The following is a 24,090-nucleotide window of genomic DNA, read 5'->3' as shown; positions in this document are numbered from 1 at the left end:
CCATCACCATAACCCAAACCATCACCATAACCCCTAACAATAACCCTAACCCAAACCATTATCCCATCCATAACCATAACCCCAACAATAACCATAACCCAAACCATAACCCCTAACCCCTAACAATAACCCTAACCCAAACCATAACCCAAACCATAACCCAAACCATAACCCAAACCATAACCCAAACCATAACCCAAACCATAACCCAAACCATAACCCAAACCATAACCCAAACCATAACCCAAACCATAACCCAAACCATAACCCAAACCATAACCCAAACCATAACCCATACCATAACCCAAACCATAACCCAAACCATAACCCAAACCATAACCCAAACCATAACCCAAACCATAACCCAAACCATAACCCAAACCATAACCCAAACCATAACCCAAACCATAACCCAAACCATAACCCAAACCATAACCCAAACCATAACCCAAACCATAACCCAAACCATAACCCAAACCATAACCCAAACCATAACCCAAACCATAACCCAAACCATAACCCAAACCATAACCCAAACCATAACCCAAACCATAACCCAAACCATAACCCAAACCATAACCCAAACCATAACCCAAACCATAACCCAAACCATAACCCAAACCATAACCCAAACCATAACCCAAAACCTAACCCAAACCATACCCATAACCCCAACCATAACCATAACCCAAACCATAACCCCTAACCCCTAACTATAACCCTAACCCAAACCATAACCCTAACCCAAACCATAACCCTAACCCAAACCATAACCCCAACCCCTAACAATAACCCTAACCTAAACCATAACCCCAACCATAACCATAACCCAAACCATAACCATAACCCCAACCATAACCATAACCCAAACCATAACCATAACCCAAAACATAACCCCAAACCCCTAACAATAACCCTCAAGCAAACCATAACCCCAACCCCTTAACAATAACCCTAACCCAAACCATAATCCCAATCATAACCATAACCCAAACCATAACCCCTAATCCCTTACAATAACCCTAGCCCAAACCATAACCCCAACCCCTAAAAATAACCCTAACCTAAACCATAACCATAACCCAAACCATAACCCCTAACCCCTAACAAGAACCATAACCCAAACCATAACCCCTAACCCCTAACAAGAACCCTAACCCAAACCATAATCCCATCCATAGCCATAACCCCAACCATAACCATAACCCAAACCATAACCCCCAACCCCTAACAATAACCCTAACCCAAACCATAACCCAAACCATAACCCAAACCATAACCCAAACCATAACCCAAACCATAACCCAAACCATAACCCAAACCATAACCCAAACCATAACCCAAACCATAACCCAGACCATAACCCAGACCATAACCCAAACCATAACCCAAACCATAACCCAAACCATAACTCAAACCATAACCCAAACCATAACCCAAACCATAACCCAAACCATAACCCAAACCATAACCCAAACCATAACCCAAACCATAACCCAAACCATAACCCAAACCATAACCCAAACCCTAACCCAAACCCTAACCCAAACCATAACCCAAACCATAACCCAAACCATAACCCAAACCATAACCCAAACCATAACCCAAACCATAACCCAAACCCTAACCCAAACCATAACACTAACCCAAACCATAACCCAAACCATAACCACAACCCCAACCAAAACCAGATTCCCAACCATTGCCATAACTCCAACCATATCCCCAACCATAACCATAACCCTAACCGATAACCCCAACAATAACACCAACCATAACCCCAACCATAACCCCAACCATAACCCAAACCCTAACCCCAACCCCTAACAATAACCCTAACCCTAACCCCAACCCCTAACAATAACCCTAACCCTAACCCTAACCCAAACCATAACCCCTAACCCCTAACAATATCCCTAACCCAAACCATAACCCCTAACAATAACCCTAACCCAAACCATAACCCCAACCCCTAACAATAACCATAACCCAAACCATAACCCCTTACCCCTAAAAATAACCCTAACCCAAACCATAACCCCAACCCCTAACAATAACCCTAACCCAAAACCTAACCCAAACCATACCCATAACCCCAACCATAACCATAACCCAAACCATAACCCCTAACCCCTAACAATAACCCTAACCCAAACCATAACCCTAACCCAAACCATAACCCCAACCCCTAACAATAACCCTAACCTAAACCATAACCCCAACCATAACCATAACCCAAACCATAACCATAACCCAAAACATAACCCCTAACCCCTAACAATAACCCTCAAGCAAACCATAACCCCAACCCCTTAACAATAACCCTAACCCAAACCATAACCCCAATCATAACCATAACCCAAACCATAACCCCTAATCCCTTACAATAACCCTAGCCCAAACCATAACCCCAACCCCTAAAAATAACCCTAACCTAAACCATAACCATAACCCAAACCATAACCCCTAACCCCTAACAAGAACCCTAACCCAAACCATAATCCCATCCATAGCCATAACCCCAACCATAACCCTAACCCAAACCATAATCCCATCCATAGCCATAACCCCAACCATAACCATAACCCAAACCATAACCCCCAACCCCTAACAATAACCCTAACCCAAACCATAACCCAAACCATAACCCAAACCATAACCCAAACCATAACCCAAACCATAACCCAAACCATAACCCAAACCATAACCCAAACCATAACCCAAACCATAACCCAAACCATAACCCAAACCATAACCCAAACCATAACCCAAACCATAACCCAAACCATAACCCAAACCATAACCCAAACCATAACCCAAACCATAACCCAAACCATAACCCAAACCATAACCCAAACCATAACCCAAACCATAACCCAAACCATAACCCAAACCATAACCCAAACCATAACCCAAACCATAACCCAAACCATAACCCAAACCATAACCCAAACCAAAAACCCAAACCAAAAACCCAAACCATAACCCAAACCATAACCCAAACCATAACCCAAACCATAACCCAAACCATAACCCAAACCATAACCCAAACCATAACCCAAACCATAACCCAAACCATAACCCAAACCATAACCCAAACCATAACCCAAACCATAACCCAAACCATAACCCATACCATAACCCAAACCATAACCCAAACCATAACCCAAACCATAACCCAAACCATAACCCAACCCATAACCCAAACCATAACCCAAACCATAACCCAAACCATAACCCAAACCATAACCCAAACCATAACCCAAACCATAACCCAAACCATAACCCAAACCATAACCCAAACCATAACCCAAACCATAACCCAAACCATAACCCAAACCATAACCCAAACCATAACCCAAACCATAACCCAAACCATAACCCAAACCATAACCCAAACCATAACCCAAACCATAACCCAAACCATAACCCAAACCATAACCCAAACCATAACCCAAACCATAACCCAAACCATAACCCAAACCATAACCCAAACCATAACCCAAACCATAACCCAAACCATAACCCAAACCATAACCCAAACCATAACCCAAACCATAACCCAAACCATAACCCAAACCATAACCCAAACCATAACCCTAACCCTAACCCTAACCATAACCCAAACCATAACCCCTTACATTAACCCTAACCCAAACCAGAACCCCAACCATAACCCCTTACAATAACCCTAACCCAAACCATAACCCAAACCCCTAACAATAACAATAACCAAACCATAACCCCAACCACAAACAATAACCCTAACACAAACCATAATCCCATCCATAACCCAAACCATAATCATAACCTTAACCATAACCATAAACCAAACCATAACCCCTAACAATAACCATAACCCAAACCATAACCCCTACCAATAACCCGAACCCAAACCATAACCCCTACCAATAACCCGAACCCAAACCCCTAACAATAACCCTAACCTAAACCATAACCCTAACCATAACCATAACCCCTACCAATAACCCTAACCCAAACCATAACCCCAACCCCTAACAATAACCCTAACCCAAACCATAACCATAACCCCTAACAATAATCCTAACCAAAACCATAACCATAACCCCAACCATAACCATAACGCCTAACCCCTACCAATAACCCTAACCCAAACCATAACCCGAACCCCTAACAGCAACCCTAACCCAAACCATAACCCCAACCATAACCATAACCCCAACCATAACCATAACCCCAACCATAACCCAAACCATAACACCTAACCCCTAACAATATCCCTAACCAAAACCAAAACCCCTTACCCCTAACAATAACCCTAACCCAAACCATAACCCCAACGCCTAACAATAACCCTAAACCAAACCATAACCCCAACCCTTAACAATAACCCTAACCCTAAACATTAACCCCAACCATAACCATAACCCAAACCATAACCCCTAACCTCTAACAATAACCCTAACCCAAACCATAACTCCAACCCCTAACAATAACCCTAACCTAAACCATAACCCCAACCATAACCCCTAAACCCTACCAATAATCCGAACCCAAACCATAACCCCAACCCCTAACAATAACCCTAACCCAAACCATAACCCAAACCATAACCATAACCCCTAACCCCTACCAATAACCCTAACCCAAACCATAACCCCAACCCCTAACAATAACCCTAACCCAAATCATAACCACAACCCCTAACAATAACCCAAACCATAACCATAACCCCTAACAATAACCCTAACCAAAACCATAACCCCAACCATAACCATAACGCCTAACCCCTACCAATAACCCTAAACCAAACCATAACCCGAACCTCTAACAATAACCCTAACCCAAACCATAACCATAACCCCAACCATAACCCAAACCATAACACCTAACCCCTAACAATAACCCTAACCCAAAACATAACCCCAACCCCTAACAATAACCCTAACCAAAACCATAACCATAACCCCGACCATAACCTTGACCATAAACCAAACAACCCCTAACCCCTAACAATAACCCTAACCCAAACCATAACCCCAACGCCTAACAATAACCCTAACCCAAACCATAACCCCAACCCCAACCATAACCCAAACCATAACCCCAACCATAACCATAACCCAAACCATAACCCCTAACCCCTTACATTAACCCTAACCCAAACCAGAACCCCAACCATAACCATAACCCAAACCATAACCCCTAACAATAACCCTAACCCAAACCCCTAACAATAACAATAACCAAAACCATAACCCCAACCACAAACAATAACCCTAACACAAACCATAATCCCATCCATAACCATAACCCAAACCATAATCATAACCTTAACCATAACCATAAACCAAACCATAACCCCTAACAATAACCATAACCCAAACCATAACCCCTACCAATAACCCGAACCCAAACCATAACCCAAACCCCTAACAATAACCCTAACCTAAACCATAACCCTAACCATAACCCCTACCAATAACCCTATCCCAAACCATAACCCCAACCCCTAACAATAACCCTAACCCAAACCATAACCCCAACGCCTAACAATAACCCTAACCCAAACCATAACCCCAACCATAGCCCTAACTCAAACAAAAATCCCATCCATAACCATAATCCCATCCATATTCATAACCCAAACCATAATCCCCAACCCCTAACAATAACCCTAACCCAAACCATAATCATAAACTTAACCATAATCATAAACCAAACCATAACCCCTAACAATAACCATAACCCAAACCAAAACCCCTAACCCCTAACAATAACCCTAACCCAAACCATAACCCCAACCCTTAACAATAACCCTAACCTAAACAATAACCCCAACCATAACCATAACCCAAACCATAACCCCTAACCTCTAACAATAACCCTAACCCAAACCATAACTCCAACCCCTAACAATAACCCTAACCTAAACCATAGCCCCAACCATAACCCCTAAACCCTACCAATAACCCTAACCCAAACCATAACTCCAACCCCTAACAATAACCCTAACCCAAACCATAACCCCAACCATAACCATTACCCCTAACCCCTACCAATAACCCTAACCCAAACCATAACCCCAACCCCTAACAATAACCCTAACCCAAACCATAACCCCAACCCCTAACAATAACCCTAACCCAAACCATAACCCCAACCATAGCCCTAACTCAAACAAAAATCCCATCCATAACCATAATCCCATCCATATTCATAACCCAAACCATAATCCCCAACCCCTAACAATAACCCTAACCCAAACCATAATCATAAACTTAACCATAATCATAAACCAAACCATAACCCCTAACCCCTAACAATAACCCCTAACCCCTAACAATAACCATAACCCAAACCCCTAACAATAACCCCAACCATAACCATAACCCCAACCATAACCATAACCCCAACCATAACCCCAACCATAACCATAACCCCAACCATAACCATAACCCCTACCAATAACCCTAACCAAAACCATAACCCCAACCCCTACCAATAACCCTAACCCAAACCATAACCCCAACCATAAGCATAACCCCAACCATAACCCAAACCATAACCCCAACCCCTAACAATAACCCTAACCCAAACCATAACCATAACTCCTAACAATAACCCTAACCTAAACAATAACCCCAACCATAACCCCTAACCCCTACCAATAACCCTAACCCCTACCAATAACCCTAACCCCTACCAATAACCCTAACCCAAACCATAACACCTAACCCCTAACAATAACCCTAACCCAAAACATAACCCACACCCCTAACAATAACCCTAACCCAAACCATAACCCCAACCATAACCCAAACCATAACCCCAACCATAACCATAACCCAAACCATAACCCCTAACCCCTAACAATAACCCTAACCTAAACCATAACCCCAACCATAACCACAACCCAAACCATAACCCCTAACCCCTTAACAATAACCCAAACCATAACCCCAACCCCTAACAATAACCCTAACCAAAAACCTAAGCCAAACCAAAATCATAACCCCAACAATAACCATAACCCAAACCATAACCCCTAACCCCTAACAATAACCCTAACCCAAACCATAATCATAACCCCAACCATAACCATAACCCAAACCATAACCCCTAACCCCTAACAATAACCCTAACCCAAACCATAACCCCAACCCCTAACAATAACCCTAACCTAAACCATAACCCCAACCATAACTATAACTCAAACCATAACCATACCATAACCCCTAACAATAACCCTAAACCAAACCATAAACCCAACCCCTAACAATAAACCTAACCCAAACCATAATCCCTAACCCCTAAAAATAACACTAACCCAAACCATAACCATAACCCTAACCATAACCCCAACCATAACCCTAACCATAACCCCAACCATAACCCCAACCATAACCCAAACCATAACCCCAACCCCTAACAATAACCCTAACCCTAACCCAAACCATAACCCCTAACCCTAACAATAACCCTAACACAAACTATTACCCCAACGCCTAACAATAACCCGAACCCAAACCATAACCCCAACGCCAAAAAATAACCTTAACCCAAACCATAACCCCAACCCCTAACAATAAATCTAACCTAAACCATAACCCTAACCATAACCCCAACCATAACCCCACCTATAACCATAAACCAAACCATCACCATAACACAAACCATAACCATAACCCTAACAGTAACCATAACCCAAACCATAACCCAAACCATAACCCTAACCCAAACCATAACCCCAACCACAAACAATAACCCTAACCCAACCCATAACCATAACCCAAAACATAACCCCTAGCAAAAACCCTAACCCAAACCATAACCCCAACCCCTAACAATAAACCTGACCCAAACCATAACCCCAACAATAACCAAAACCCAAACCATAACCCCCAATCCCTTACAATAACCCTAACCCAAACCATAACCCCAACCCCTAACAATAACCCTAACCTAAACCATAACCCCAACCACAACCCCTAACAATAACCCTAACCCAAACCCCTAACAAGAAACCCAACCCAAACCATAATCCCATCCATAGCCATAACCCCAACCATAACCATAACCCAAACCATAACCCCCAACCCCTAAAAATAACCCTAACTCAAACCATAACCCGAAAACCATAACCCAAACCATAACCCTAACCCAAACCATAACCCTAACCCAAACCATAACCCTAACCCCAACCATAACCAGATTCCCAACCATAACGATAACCCCAACCAAAACCATATTCCCAACCATAGCCATAACCCCAACCATAACCATAACCCCAACCACAAACAATAACCCTAACACAAACCATAATCCCATCCATAACCATAACCCAAACCATAATCATAACCTTAACCATAACCTTAAACCAAACCATAACCCCTAACAATAACCATAACCCAAACCATAACCCCTACCAATAACCCGAACCCAAACCATAACCACAACCCCTAACAATAACCCTAACCTAAACCATAACCCCAACCAAAACCAGATTCCCAACCATAACCATAACCCCTAACAATAACCATAACCCCTAACAATAACCCTAACCCAAATCATAACCCCAACCCCTAACAATAACCCTAACCCAAACCATAACCCCAACCATAACCCAAATCATTACCATAACCCCAACCATAACCCTTACCATAACCCCTAACCCCTAACAATAACCCTAACCCCTAACAATAACCCTAACCCTAACCCCTAACAATAACCCTAACCTACACCATAATCCCATCCATAACCATAACCCAAACCATAACCGCTAACAATATCCCTAATGTCAGGTTTAAGACCATATACATTCAATCATATCGGAGCAGAGGAAACACACAGCCAGTCGTGATGAGAATTTAACTCACTTGATATGAAGCAGGGAGCCAGAAAAGTTAGCGCCAGGAGAAATGTCTATCTCCCTGCGTAACCAGATCGAATCTCTGGCAACTCCCCACAGACAAACTCGTTTTACTAGCACAAGATCATGTGACAGAGACAAACTTAAGGCGGGAAGGTGAACAAAGAAATGGGGGTGTTGTGATAGATAACCCCCCCCCCCCCAACTAAAAGGAGTCGTGACGGGAGTTACCACAAGGTCGTGCAAAATTCTATTCCAGTGACTACACTATATAAACCAAAAGACAATAATAATAAGCATAAAATACATTCATACTTCACATTTCCCCCCTTTGGTAACTTTGAAAGATTTTTCATTTAACATCAATTCATATCCCTCCTACCTAGGTACTTATTAGGTTCATTAATAATTACCCTCGTTCGTAATTATCAATAACTGCAGGCAGACATCTTATTCAATTATTGACATTTAATTAAATAGAATGGATCACAGATAAAACCTCAGAGGGGAGATTCAACAAGCCAGAATTTCTCCTACAACTTCAGAAGTCTCCTCGAATAGACATTTTCGTACGACTTATTGCCATGAATCAAAACAATTTACAGAGTTGTTGATCATTCCATCACGTATGAGTAAAAACAACATCTGGAACTACAATAACAATCAAAGTATTTTACCAACAACAAGGCAGGAGACTAGACCTAACATTTGGATTAGAACAATTATGCCTTCCCTTGACCTAAGAATCATATAACAATTATATAAAGAAAAACCCAAAATGTGTCACGAGGTATAGTCGCTAAGTTGTAAATAACAGAAGCAACATTCTTGTTATTGACCGAATAGCCCTGGCCTCGTTGAAAAAGGGATCACCGAATCTCGAAGACCCAGATTGGGTGAATTGTTTGTATAAGCATCCTGGAACAGGCAGTCCAGGTTAGAGATGACTTGGCGGTTATTGGTGACCTCGCAACACTTTGAGAATAATAAGAGAATGATTTAACAAAGAAATGAATTAATACAACTATATGTATAATAGTAATACAGAATTAACCCAACAGTACTAGAATATAAACATCTTCAACAGTTACTTATCAAAGAGTATGGAAAACAATAAGGTCATTTGTGAAGGCACAAGTGAAAAACGTGAGATAATTTTAAGGTTATATAAGAAAACAATAAAGTCATTTGTGAAGGCACAAGTGAAAAACGTGATAGTTTTAAGGTTATATAAGAAAACAATCAAGTCATTTGTGAAGGCACAGGTGAAAAACGTGAGATAGTTTTAAAGCTATATAAGAAAATTCCTCTGTGTCCCTCTTTATGAGCGAACACAGTTTTGAAGTTAAGACGTACAATTACCCGGATGAGTCGACATACCATCACTCGTCGCATTTCAAAATGATGGGAGAATCTTCAGTACGGCATGCCACGCGGTGATACTGTATGTCGCTGTAAGCTACCAGCGTATGTTGGACAGTATTTTGAACCATAGTTTTCATACAAGGGATTATACACATTGAAAAAATACAGAAGAGTAACATAATTGCAAGTAATGGTGTTAAAAATTTAACCAGAATCGCGAACCACGACCCGGATATTAACCACGACCAAAGTGATGCACTTATGGCTGAGTGATCCTGGGCCATAGCGTTGGCCAAGGCTTTCATTTCCGCTATTGCATGAGTAATGTTACCTTCGTCACCGGTTTCATCTGGGATGAAGGTGCAACAGTGTTCTCCGACTATGGCGCACACACCTCCATCCTTGGCTGTTATCAAATCCAAGACCACACGGTCTTGGAGCTCCATTTCTCTAAGGGCTTGTAATTCTCCTGCTATGCCTTGTAGAGCCTTGACAGTTTTGTTAATGAACAGTCCCATCCGATAATTCAATGTTTCTACACGGAGCATAACTTTACCCACTCCAATCTGTGGAAGTAGTGACAGTATGACTTTCTCAGAGGTGGACCATAATTTGTGATCATCAGGGACATCACTACCCCAAATTGAATCATGTGGTTTAAATTGTACAGGTGTAAATCTCTTATATCTTACTGGTATTTTCACTCCCCTTAAAAGGAATGCATCTTGAACCATCTGCACCATTGCACAGCGACCATTCCATGCTGTGGGCAAACCCAAATACACTGTATACCCACACATCCAATACCCATCATCTTAGGGATCAGTGCCCATTTCATCAGGGAGTGTAATAGTCCCTGCAGGTGGCACCCATGGGTACTCCTGTGGCATTGAACCTGGCTTTGTTAGTGGTGTCTCGTCTGCACGGGGTAAGTATGTCCCTACAGAATTTCATGGGGACTTCTCCTACTGGTCTGGACTTACCCCAGAATGTCATATTACTAGCGAAACACACAGCCTTAAAATCACGTGGGTATGGGACGTTGTTTAACATAACTAGATCTGTCCAATCATAGTTCAAAAGCCTTGTGAATTTTCTACCTGTTAAAGGTGGTACAGTGGCATCAACCTCGGGAACTACAGATCTTAATACACCTTCTAGATACCGTGATCTCAGTATGTCGGGATACCATAGAGGTGTGTAGGTGTTATAGGTAAAGGGGTCGATTGGCTTGGGATACACTGGTGGGGTACCTGTGGAATAAGGCATACGACTACACACATAACAACTTTCTTTGACACCAGTTAGTTTTTTTCTGAAATACCATGAAATTATACCACATATTTTCTTCAAAATGATTATTTGGATTGTTCTTTTCATACCACTTCACTCTTTTTTGCGACAGTAGCATGGGACCATCTCGATTTCCTGCTCAAGTCTCAGTGGGCAGGGCATCCAGCCACGCCCAGGTTGCGGCTGATAGTGGGGTCGCTGTGGTGAGGGTGGCGGCAGCTTTCATTTTGGCTTCTGCGCGGGAATGCAAAGTCTCCGAAATGTCAAAGTTAAACCAGGGGCGCTCGGGGCAGGTGAGTAGTTGTCTGATGATGTTCCACGGACAAGGGTTTTGGTACCGTCCGGCTTGCAGTCTACTCACAGTCCCCTATGTTTCGAACCACCTTGACCTGAGATTGGTGAATCCACGTAGACCTCTCAGCAATCTTTGCATCTTCCCATCGTGGAGAGAACCAGGACTTCCTTTTTATGACTCGGATCAGCATCCAGTCACCTGGCTTCACCACCTCCTGTAAAGTAGACAAAAGGGGATCCCGGCATTTTGCATGTTCTTTGGACAAGCTTCTCCAAACATGTTACCATCCATTCTGTGAGTAGATCTGCCTCGCCCTTAGTCTTTTGTCATGTTTCACCGTTCCATAGAGGATGTTGAAATGGTCTTCCATGAACATTTGTTTGCTCTACCAGTCCCACACTCTTTTGGACGTTGTCCTCGTTTGGGCCTGAGGTTACCTTGCACACCATGTCTTCAACAAATCATACAGTTCCGATAAAAAATGTAAAAGTAGGTATTTAGACCTCTGGGACATGGAACACACGCTGTACCATTTCCATTATCCCCCCTGTTGAGACATGGTTCAATCCATGGCTCAATTTTGCAATAATTTTTAGTAGGCCCGCTCGGCCTTTAGTTGTGTACAGGTCTTCTGCAGACTGGTCTGTGCCTTTCTGTATAGATGCATCTCTACCTTCTGTGATGCAATGTTTTGCATATTAAGTAATACTGTTTTCGGCTCAGTTTTGTTGTGGATACTGTGCAGTAAGTGTTTGCGCTGCTGCTTTAGCTGCTGTCATCTTTAGCGCGTGCTCAACACCTGCATACGGCCACTTGGTTGGGCTTAATCCTCAAATGAACAAAAATCACAACAATCTTACTTTTTTTACTTACTTTGCGAAAATCTAAATGTCTTATCACTAAAAAGTAGATATACTAGCTGTTATTCTATTTTGATCACTGCTCCCATGTTAAGATCAAAAACTATATTTGATTTTTCCTTTCCTGCAATTACACAAATTAACTAATCATGCTAAAAATAGGAAAATACAAAAAGCGAAACAGGCTGCTTTCTCCTCAGGAAAACAGCTTTCCCGCTCTCTGCAACAGTTACATTTACATCAATTAATATCCAGAAACAAATGTAAACATTTATAATTCTGAAAAGAATTGAACCCACTAGACTGTAACCACACCTTGTTTATCAGGGTTAATATTTTATAGCATAATTGTCCTTTAGAGCCATTAACACTCATTACTTATAAAAAGTTTAGTAATCAAGTCCCAATTCAATTAACAATGTGTATTGCGATGCATATTAAACTCAGTTGTTTGAAATTCTAAAATATCCCAAACTAGTAGTCTTTTTTAATCAAATGTTAACATTCCATTGTCTTTGGAGTTTGCCAATCATCTCCTATAAAACTTTCTTAATCAACATTTTCCAATAGTCAGGCATAAAATTAAAATTTAGTTACATATCTATCCATTGTAGTCTCTCTTTTCTCTCTAATCGTTTACTTTAAAAATCTGTAAGAAGGTTTGTTCTCAATTGAAATGCTTTCTTTCACTCTTTTATGGAGAAAATAAAACCAATATAAAAAGTTCCTTATGCTTTATGGCATTGCTCCTCGAGCAATAATCTTTCCAATCAATATTGGATGCTTTCCATTACGTCTGAACGCGTCAATAAGCTTATCTTACCTGTCTCCTCAAACGTTTCAACTGAGAGAACTTCCTTACAGTGCAAAGGTGGATCTGCATTCTCCTTTTCAGCTATTTTCATGTCTGCTGTTTGGTCAGCAACAGTTGTACGGACGTTCTCATTTTGGGTTGCTCGTGCATCTTCTCCATGTTTCCTGTTGAAAAACAGTCTTGTTAGGTTCATTAATAATTACCTTCGTCCGTAATTATCAATAACTGCAGGAAGACATCTTATTCAATTATTGACATTTAATTAAATAGAAATGGATACAACAGATAAAAGCCTCCGGAGGGGAGCGTTACAGCAAGTGTCACCTTACAACTTCCGAACGTCTCCTCGAATAGACGTTTTCGTACGCTTCTTATTGCCATGAATCAAAACAATTTACAGAGTTGTTGATCATTCCATGATCAACAACTCTGTAGCTACTCGCCAGACGAGGTCAGGCGAGTAGCTTGGACGGACAAAGTCGGGCGAGTAGCTTGGACGGACGAGGTCGGGCGAGTAGCTTGGACGGACGAGGTCTGGCGAGTAGCTTGGACGGACGAGGTCGGGCGAGTAGCTTGGACGGACGAGGTCGGGCGAGTAGCTTGGACGGACGAGGTCGGGCGAGTAGCTTGGACGGACGAGGTCAGGCGAGTAGCTTGGACAGTGGTTTGAGTGTCCAGGCACTCTTTTCGCTTCGCTCTAGGGCGTGGCGCTCAGCGCCTCCTCTGGGAGGATTGCACAGCACCCCCGCAATCACGTGGTGGCCCATAATAGGTGGCCAGCCCACTATGAAATTGCTGGTCAGGGTATTCGGAGGAGGAATTGTCGGGGAAAAGTAGGGGTACTCCTCCTCCGGTGGAGGGTCTTGGCGTCCGAATTGGTCGAAGAATTCACTATCGAATTCCGAAACACCAGCGAAAAAATCAATTTCCTCACCGACGTCCTTCTCTCCAGAATCTTCAGGCTCCCTCCATTGTGAACCAAATCCGCTGGTTATAGGCATAAGATAACTTTGGCGATTTCTGGTGGTTGTACGCACCTGGGCTTCATGATTTAACTGTTTGGGCTTCCCAAAGGCATAGCGGTGGAGGGCCGTAGGAGTGAGCTGCGGATCTAACTCTCCTACCAGCTGAGACTCATCTCCAGCAATGATGTGCCTGAGAGCCCCACACCGCGGTGTGTTCATTATAAAACTTCTAAACGATACTGAGGTGTTTCTTATACACTCCAAGCGGTCCGGTAGCTTCGAGGTGGATGGTTGGCGTCGCCGGGCGCGTCGGTGCGAGCGTGGGTGGCACTCCGCTGGGTCCATGCTGGTCGGATCGTACTGTTACGATCCCGTCGCGTAATGCGACGCGATCGGGGGTAAGGTGAATCCAGGTGCGGAGACGCCGATGAAAAAGGGGAGGCAGTTGCGTTGCATTTGTTGCTTGGGTTAATTAACGGAAAAACTTAACAAACAACTTGGCTTGAAAACGTACTAATAAAGAAATGTAACATGCAGCGTGGCGTGGCATCAAGAGAACGGAATGACAAACGTGGAAACTGCACTATTCAGAGATGATAAGTACAGCAATGCCTGGATCAACAACCCGAAAGAAGCTGGATTACTTCATGAAGGGGCTTGCATTAAGAGCTGCTGTCTACCCTACTCGAGAATTCATGGCGAGAGGGAGAGACAAGACTGAGGCTTTCTGCAGGAGATGTAAGAGAGGACTGGAAATTACCTCACATCTTTGGTGCGTGCCTGCCCGTTGATTCAAAAGAACAGCATCAAAAGGCACCACAAAATCTGTACCCCGCTGGCTGATGAAGCAGGTAAGTATGGATGGACCACCCATTGGGAATACAGGCTGGTGTGTCCAGATGTTAAGTCAAAAGTAACCGATCTTGTGTGTGCGAAAGGAATCGAGGTGATTATTGTTGACGTTACAGTTTGCTATGAATTTGGACCAACAACACTACCTTCTCTTGTGCGGCCTCGGTGAAAGTACTACAGGCCATTTGCCTCGGACATCGCACAGGAACTGAAGGGAAGCACCGCCTCAGTCTTGGGGTATCCTGTCGGCGCGAGAGGGAAATCGCCCAAGGAAAACTTCAAACTCCTTAAAGAACTTGGAGTACCGCAAAGACGATCAGTCGTCTTTGGGAAGATGGAAAGTAGGAGGGCAATGCATTCTCTTGATATTCTTAGGGATTTCATGAGAGGAAAGGACGACTGACGGACATTACCAACTTCAAGCTCTTAAAGATGGACAGGCATTATCAACTTCAAGCTCTTAAAGATGGACAGGCATTATCAGCTTCAAGCTCTTAAAGATGGACAGGCATTATCAACTTCAAGCTCTTAAAGATGGACAGGCATTATCAACTTCAAGCTCTAAAGGGACTCGAAAAATTGCAAAGGCAAACAGTTGTCTTTGCGGTAAAGGTGACTAGTACGGCAATAACATACTCTTCTAATATCCCCAGGGACGACACAAGAGAGAGAAAGAGGACTGATGAACAATACCAACCTCCGGAGAAGGACGCAGACGCACTCGACACAAACTGGACAATCTGGATGCACTTCCTACTATTTCCTTATCCAAATGTGTAATGTTATATATGACTCTAAGAGTTTACATTATCTACTCTAATTTCTGTTCAGAGAACTAGATATGTGCACTAAAAGTACGTAAATAGAAGTAAGCACCACAGTGAAGGGTGGGCCTATAAGTACTAATGTAAATAGATGTTTGTGAAATGTTAAAAGTTGAATGACGCGAGCATTAAATTCTAGTCTAAAAGTTATAAATGACTTCTCATAGAGTTGATAGAGTTCAAGATGGCAGCGCCCACGGGTGCAGCGGCGCATTGCTCTCCAGTCCGTTCGTTATCCTACAGTCGCCAGGATTTAATCACTTTCGGAAAGAAAGGCAAGGTACCCAATTTCACGACTTACTACAAACTGACTTTCGATATCTCCGAGAACATCCGGAGACCTCCGGGATCTCCATGGATATCCAGCCCACCCAAAGTACGCCGTAGATGGGGAAGAGAAACGAAGCAAATGCGTGGATGCCGGGCGGGCATTGCGGCTAAGCTACGACAACAACCACTCGAAGCCATTTTCGGTGTTAGGCAGCTCCAACTATACTATTATTCATCGTATCAACTTGTCGATACAGGGTTGCTTTTTCTAAAGAAACATATGCAGAATGGAGTTCAGTGTTTTGGTCAAGCCCACCATAATATTTTCTGTTTCACATGTGGCCCCCGAGAAAATATAATTGCCCACCCTTGCTCTATTGCAATGTTTCTTGCTTGCGCCGCCTAACTTTTTTCCCTCTTTTCTCAGGCGCTCCCAGTTTGTCTTTGCAATATTTGATGCAAACATCTAATCTACCTTCGTTTAAAAAAAAAAGGTTTGCCCGAGATGTTTGTCAAATATCGTTAACGCAAAAACAAGTTCCCCTTCACCTGGCGTCAAAATAAATCCTCTTACCACCTTAATCTTGTCCTTTTGAAATGTTTTTTTCTTTCAAAATGATTTTAATCTCCCATTATTGCGGCTAAAGTAGTTTTGCGTGGATAGACCTTACTTCGCTAACGCCAAACCAAACAATTAATCTTCATGTATTGTCAAAATTATCATTTTTTTCAACTTTAATCTTATCGTTTTCCTATTTTGTTCTCTCAGGATATTTTCTCCTATCATTACAGCAAATGTAGATACAGACCTTACATCACTCAAACCAAATAACTTCATAATAACGAGGACTTGAATTTCCAAATATGAGGCGGAAAGTATTTTGGGGTAGATGCGAATGTTGACTTACTTTGACACGCTCATATTTTATGCAAAAAGTGCTTGAAGATCCTGGTGGAGAAGGGAACCTTCACCACACTGAAAGAGCAGGAGCCGTTGAACTGCTACATATGCCAGCCGGGTCAGAGCAAGGAAAAGCACTGTCTCTGGCCCAATTAGTGCCCCAGGATCCAAAACTTCTTTGCCAACAGCTGCACAATAAACATTGGGAGTACCCTGCAAAAACAAAAGAGGCTCACTACAAACCGTTTCGTTCCAAGAAACCACAACTAACTGAGCATTTTTCCTGCTCGTATGTTCAAGTGAATACAGCAATTGTTTGAAAGTCCCGTCCTGAAGGGATTGGGGTTGCCTGCCGTGCTAATGCTAGCGCAGTGAAACGAAACCCAGGATCCAGAAATTGCCGGATACATAAGGTGAATATGTAAATGTTTGAGCACCAATTAATACCAATACACTGTACATTACTTGAACAAAGGACAAGCAAGCTCCAGCTACCTTTTAAAAAAAAGTTTGGCTAGTAGCTGGCGTATCATGTCGTGTCATATTTTTGTGTGGGTTCAAGTTACCTTAACGATGAGCCCAATAACCTGCAGCATCTTGTGTATGGTGTTATGAATGACTGATAGGTCTGAAAATACAACTTCAGGAGCAGGTTAAGAACGAGTGAGATCAATTTAAATAGGAAATAGGTTTATTACCGGACTGCAGGATGGTTGGAGAATGCACCGACAGCTGTCAACCTCTCACAGCCTGCCTTCCTCGCAATTCTCTCTGAATGAACAGAGCTCAGTCTTTTTATAGGAACTAAAGGGTAATATTTCTAAGACAGTGATGTAGGACAGCGCTTATGTAAACAAAACTTTGGGCTAATATGGTTAGACATTAGCAGGTTTAAGTTGTATGAAAACACGATATTTTTATAGCACACACAAACTGCCGCAGCCTATCTTATATTGCACGTTTCGAACAAACAGTTCCAAAGTGAGTTGGCCATATTCCACAATACAAGGAAACAATTGCAAGGCCAGCTAGTTAGCTATCTTACAATTTGTAGTGCGAACAAACAATTGCAAGGCCAGCTCGTTGGCTTTTCCTACATTCCACTGTCCTAACAAACAATTGTAAAACCAGTTTGGCCACATTGGCTGGACATGAACAAACAATTATTAAACCAGTTGGCAGGTCTACCCCAATAATGACCAGTTATAAAAATTAACTTCAGTTTGAGCAACATTAATTGAGAGGACAGACTTGATTATTTGCACACAGTAGCAGTAAATGACAATGTGAAGTGTGGGGAGACCAAGGGATGTTTTGATTTGTAACTTTTTTCGTCCCAATATTGCTTCAACCACCAGACATTAAGAAAAGAGACGTTTTGTGCTCACAAAGACTTCCTTCGATAAAAGTTGAAGTCTGGAAAACCAAAGAGCTTCCGGTTTACTTGACATAAAAATAAGCACAAACATGATGACTTCTAACTCATTACGATTTGAATCTTCTCATAGTATAATCTGTGATTACATATTTCAATTTTTGGGAAGCAATGCAATAAAGCCTCACCTCTTCGAAGTCAGTCACTGATCGTCTGGGGCAGTTCATGGAGTTATAAGGAAAGAACTGAATGTCTTTCAGTGTCATTTGTTTTGTTTTTTCCCCATCTATTCACTCTGCGAAAAGAGAGCTTTTAAGCGGGATTTAGATCACGATTCCATCTATTTTTCTAGCGAATACGAGTATTAAAAATAGATTCTTCAATAATGTCATGTCTATGTTTGTTTGTCAATAACTCACAAAATCCTCCAGGGCAAGAACAAACAATGGCTAACATCAGAAATTGTACCCACAACCGAAATGCGACATGACTAACATCATATAAATAAATATAAAGTATGTTTATATTCTGTTTATATTATCACTCAAGTGTAGTGTTGCAAATTCCACACGTCTTGAAACACAATTTTCACATTACTACACCCTCGCGGTCCAAATAGGTACTGAAACACACACGCCATTATTCAAATTAGCTCCAATATTGACATACAAGAAAAACGGGAGTCAGGCTCTCTGATAGTTTTGAAATATAAACAATGAATTGAGAACTGACTGATGATTCAAATTACGTGTATTTTTCGTGTTTAAAAAAATCCTCCAGGACGGAAAAAGAGCGCGTGGCGTTGTGAGAACGAAAATGAATTAACACCAATAGCCCGGTCGTGAAAATAAAGTAAATTGATTTAAGTGATACATTTACTCGACTTCTACCCGAGCCGTCCTCATTTTTGCATGCTCTAGCTTGCGTTAGCTTTCGTGCTAGCGTAAGGTTCATGCTAACAGCGAGCCTATCACAAAATACAGGGGTGGCCAATTCCAGTCCTCGAGAGGCCGTATCCGGTTTGTTTTCCTATCTTCCCCTATCAACATACCTGATAAGAATAATATAGATCCGTATCAAGCTTCTGGACAGCTTGCTGATGAGTTGATCATTTGATTCAGGTGTGGTAAAAGAGGGAGATATGGAAAATATGGCGTAGTTTATCCCCGCAGGCTAACTGGTATTGAAAGAGCTGGGCTTCAAGGATGAGCACCGGAGATCTGCCAGGGTTCCATCGCCGTGGGCATGGTCATACCATACCTGTCAACTGGTACGTTCTCGCCGTAATTGGTACAACTGAAAGCCCATTTTTATATTGGTACGCTGTACACATGAAAATGGTACGCTAAACGGTGATTTTGAGAAAAAAAAATAAATTAAGGCACTTTCTAGCCATTTTTCACCATCCGCCATTGTTTCTTCCCGGAAACGCATGTCTGCCAAGTGATATATGTACCGGCGCCTCTGATTGGCTAAAAAAAAAAGATCATGATAAACATTTCGTTTTGTAACACTTTCACCATGTGATTTCCGTTTCCTGTTCCTACTTGTTGTTCGTGATTTTTTACAAAAAAGTAAAGTGGTAAGATTTTCCATGTATTTATACATATATGTAAGGGCGAAAACAAAATTTGGTAAGATCACAAATGGTTCGAGGTTGACAGGTATGTCATACACACCGGCGAAATCGAGCAAACGTCCACGGTGTGAGCACCATGGCCAGAAAACACGTGTGTGGCCGTCTTCAGCTCGCTCGATTGCCGTCGCGGGGGCGGAGCTTCCGCTTTTAAGGCGTTCAAGTACATCCCGTAATTGTGGGAGAGTCCATAAAAAAATATTATTACGCAAAATTAGAATATTTAGAAGTTGTACTCTTCTTACTTACAGGAGGGCAACTTTTGGCTGCTCATAGAAATCAATGTCTTAGTACTTGAGTATTGATTTTATGAAATAATTAGGCAAATTGAGCATTAGAACAAGGCAGGGTCCTCGGTTCAAATGCAGGTCAAGTCCACCTTTGTGGAATTTGCATGTTCTCTCAGGCTGGGTGGGTTTCCTCTGGGTACTCTGGTTTCCCCCCCATATCCTAAAAACATGTATGGTAGGGCTGATTAGACACTTTAAATTGCAAGTGTAAGCATGCATGGTTGTCTGTCAGCTGAGATAGGCCTCATGGTTAGTTGCTCAAAATCACAAACTATTAGTAGATTTACTACAACTTGATGCCAGATATCCAAAATATGTTTTTTCATCCTCTTAATAATTCAATTAGTTTGAAGAAATTGCCTGTTGTAAATTCTTCTTTCACCCCATTGACTGCAGTCTGATTTTCCTCAGACTCATCAAAAGGAATTTTTCGTAGCAAACCATCATTCCTTTTCAACCACTGCACTGTCTTCTGAAGAGCTCAATTTTTACTGAAAAATGTACACACACAAAATACACATTGATTTGTTGTCCTCATGGTATAAATAAAAAAAGACAAATTTTTAAAAAGTGGGAATATTACAATTTAAATGATCTTAAGTGTGCTTGCTTCAATCTTTCAGCCCATGCAAGACCCAGCCAATTGCTTTCCTTTTGAGTAATATACTTCCCTGCTTATTTTAGCACTCAAGTAGGTAAATGAGGGACTTTAAATAAAATATACACAAAATTAGGAATATTAAAATCCAAAAGGTAAATTTCATTTATTTTTTATTCAGTGAGACTTCAAACTCCAGCCCTCATCATGTTGTTAGGTGGCACAGCCAGTCCCAAGTGAACGGCCACAGTGAGGCCAAACTTCTCAGTAGATTGCTTCTGCTGGACCTCGGGCTTCAGCCGAAAGCCCTTCTCCCCATCAGAGTAGTCCATGGGCGTTAAGGTCAGAGGGGGCCTCCTCCAGAAGACCCTCAAGGCGGGTGTGCCAGGCTTGGAGAAGGTTGGCACTGGCCTCACGGGAAATGTGACCTGGAGCCCAGAAAATTTGAGGTGCGAGAATTCGGAAGCCACAGTAATGCAGGATGCCGTTCTGTTGAAAATTCACAGTCAGTTGATGTTCATATCACACACACCAGTCAGGGATAAATACCTGAAGTGGCCAAAGTTGTCAGAGTAAGCATAGCCATGCGTGAGCACTCAGTCCCACTGTCCCAAGCAGCCCATCTCGCTCTTCAGTGAGAGAAGTTATGATGCTCAGCATCTTCTGAGTCTCTCCCATGGACTGCTGTCAGCCTGGGTATACATTATGTTGTAGGTTGTGTTGTTTTTGTGTTTGGTTTTGTTCTGCAGGTGCTTGGAGCTCTGGCTCCGCCCCTGTGGCCATTGAGGATGGCAGGTATGCTGAACCAGTACATGGGGAACTAAAAACATTGCATTCAAGGTCAGTTTTGCCACATAGATTCCCACAACTATTAGGACAATCCATTTTTATGCGCGGACTGGGGGTGCTTGGGAGTCTGCCTTATATTGCCAATATATGGAAATGTATTCAATGAAGGAACAAATGGGTTTTTCGCAAAAGTGCAAACTCTGTGTCTTTCTCACGAGTGACTCAGAAACTTGTTTCATTTGTGCAGGAAAGTATCGGAACATCGGTGCCGTTGGGCCGCCGTGCTCGTCATTTGCCTCGATCAGACATCTGGTTTTGGGCTCAAAAAATGAAAGCATTTCATCATCTACGTACAGTATGAATGAGCTACAAACAACAATTGGACACTTGAAGTTGACTTTTTGTGTTAAAAATATATACCAATTCATTACACTCTACTTGTGTCTCAATATGGCCGCCCTACTGATTTTCATAGCCGAATGCTCTCCAAAAAGCAATAATTTCCAACTTAAAACCTTTGTTTTCTCCCGAGCCTCTGAGTTTCATGCGCTGTCTGGGCTTCAGTGCACGTCAGCCCTTTCACCGCTCTCCTGCCTCGAGCATCTATGACAACGTATCACATGGATCTGCATCGGCGGCATTGCCTTTCCGGGACGCCGGTCGGTGAGAACGCAGAGTGCAAGGACCTCCTATGCCTTGTGCTAAACATCAATTTGCACGTGGCGCTCTATTTATAGCACATGGTAGTGCTCGCTGTCCAGTAAAGTTACTCAACAAACATGGCGCAGCTCGTTGCAATCTCAGTAAGTTTCCCCAACCAGAGGCTTGGTAGGAAACTTTAGGCTTTCAGGTCAAAGCTAATTCTGGAAGTCGAGCCTGTTCTGTCGTATCTCTGGCATAGGTTTTTATTCGAGATTAACATGTATATTGTTATGTAAAATGGATTATTCAAGTGGGATATGCTATATTATATCAAAAATTATTATCCCCTCAGGTGCAAAAACTTACTATGCTATGTAGTAATAATGATGATGATGATGGTGATTCTAATTTTTTATTATCACAGCCATGTCTCGTCTATAGTATACGCGATGTTTGAGGGATTACTGTAGTGTTTATCAAATTTTTTAAAAACTCATCTCATCTCCTTTTCTGAACCGCTTCATACTCATTCGGGGCGCAAGAGCCTATCTCATCTCACTTTGGGCCAGAGGCCCAATCACAGGGCACAAGGAGACAGACAACCATGCACACTCATACCTAGGAGCAATTTTAGAGCGTCCAATCAACCTACCATGCATGTTTTTGGAACGTGGTTGGAAACCGGAGTTAAAAAAAACATTATAAATTGAAGTTTGTGGTCTATATTTTAATGTTTAAAATAACAAAGCTGACATCTAGTTACAAAAACAACTATCACTTAACAGTGTGGGAGAAAGCCCTATTGGTCCTAATTCTTGGTTAATTTGTTGAGATTTTCACTTAGGGTGTACACACTGTTGATGGCAGCGTTTTGAGTTATTTTAAAGATACATTTCTGTCAATATCCAAGATTTACAGTGACTACTTCACATGGTATTAAGTGACCTTTCTTCAGTATTGTCCAATGAAAAGATATCATTAAAATTTAGCAGAACAGATGGGTTTACTCACTGAGATACCATTTATGTTAGTACAAAATGAACCCATTTGGCTAGGTCAATTGGTAACAACGCATTAATTCGTTCATTCATCTTCCGGGTTCCCAGCTGCCGTTTCTCTGGCGACATCTTTCAACTCTCACTCTCAACTCTTTCAACTTCTGAGACCTCAGAGGTCTCGGGATAGGTGCGGAAAATGGGATGTCCTCAAAAGAACCCGACGGCTTCCAAGCTTGAATCACTTCATTTGCTGTGGGGCCGTCATTCTTCCAGCCTTGCCAATTCAACCACTTTTGGACATTGGCCTCATTAGGGAGGAGACGGGAGAAGTGCGCTGTGGTAAAGAACAGAAACAACCAAGATGATTTCTGTACACGGTAAAATTAGGAACCCAGAAAATGTCTAGATATTACACTCACCAAGGGCAGCATCAATTCTCATCTTAACCTGCTCTTTCCTCCAGTGAAAA

General features: G+C 42.2%; 1 protein-coding gene and 1 long non-coding RNA gene across 18 annotated transcripts in view; both read right to left on the bottom strand.

Moving 5' to 3' along the window:
- Window positions 1-9,310: 9,310 nt before the first annotated feature.
- LOC144192958 (uncharacterized) lies at window positions 9,311-19,917 on the bottom strand. 6 transcript variants are annotated; one of them, XR_013325515.1, is made up of 6 exons: window positions 19,720-19,917; window positions 18,857-18,963; window positions 17,992-18,064; window positions 17,860-17,933; window positions 17,301-17,506; window positions 9,311-13,645 (listed from the first exon to the last, which is right to left on the bottom strand). It is a non-coding gene; the product is annotated as an uncharacterized LOC144192958 (long non-coding RNA). The 6 variants fall into 6 exon arrangements; XR_013325513.1 differs by having other exon boundaries at window positions 17,860-18,064; XR_013325516.1 differs by lacking the exon at window positions 18,857-18,963 and having other exon boundaries at window positions 17,860-18,064.
- Window positions 19,918-23,329: 3,412 nt separating this feature from the next.
- Window positions 23,330-24,090, bottom strand: part of LOC144192959 (uncharacterized) — a 16,187-nt gene continuing 15,426 nt past the window's right edge. For all 12 annotated transcript variants that reach the window (XM_077711802.1, XM_077711804.1, XM_077711801.1 and 9 more), the window contains 2 exons: window positions 24,041-24,090; window positions 23,330-23,955 (listed from right to left, as the gene is read on the bottom strand). The exon at window positions 24,041-24,090 is cut by the window's right edge. In XM_077711802.1, the coding sequence (XP_077567928.1) occupies window positions 23,711-23,955; window positions 24,041-24,090 (295 nt within the window). In that variant the 3' untranslated portion in view covers window positions 23,330-23,710. The remainder of the gene's footprint in view (window positions 23,956-24,040) is intronic.

The sequence above is a fragment of the Stigmatopora nigra genome, unplaced genomic scaffold (assembly GCF_051989575.1).
Source record: "Stigmatopora nigra isolate UIUO_SnigA unplaced genomic scaffold, RoL_Snig_1.1 HiC_scaffold_37, whole genome shotgun sequence".
NCBI classification, from domain to species: Eukaryota; Metazoa; Chordata; class Actinopteri; order Syngnathiformes; family Syngnathidae; genus Stigmatopora; species Stigmatopora nigra.
The sequence above is the reverse complement of the archived record's forward strand: the minus strand, read 5'-3'. Positions and strand labels throughout refer to the sequence as shown.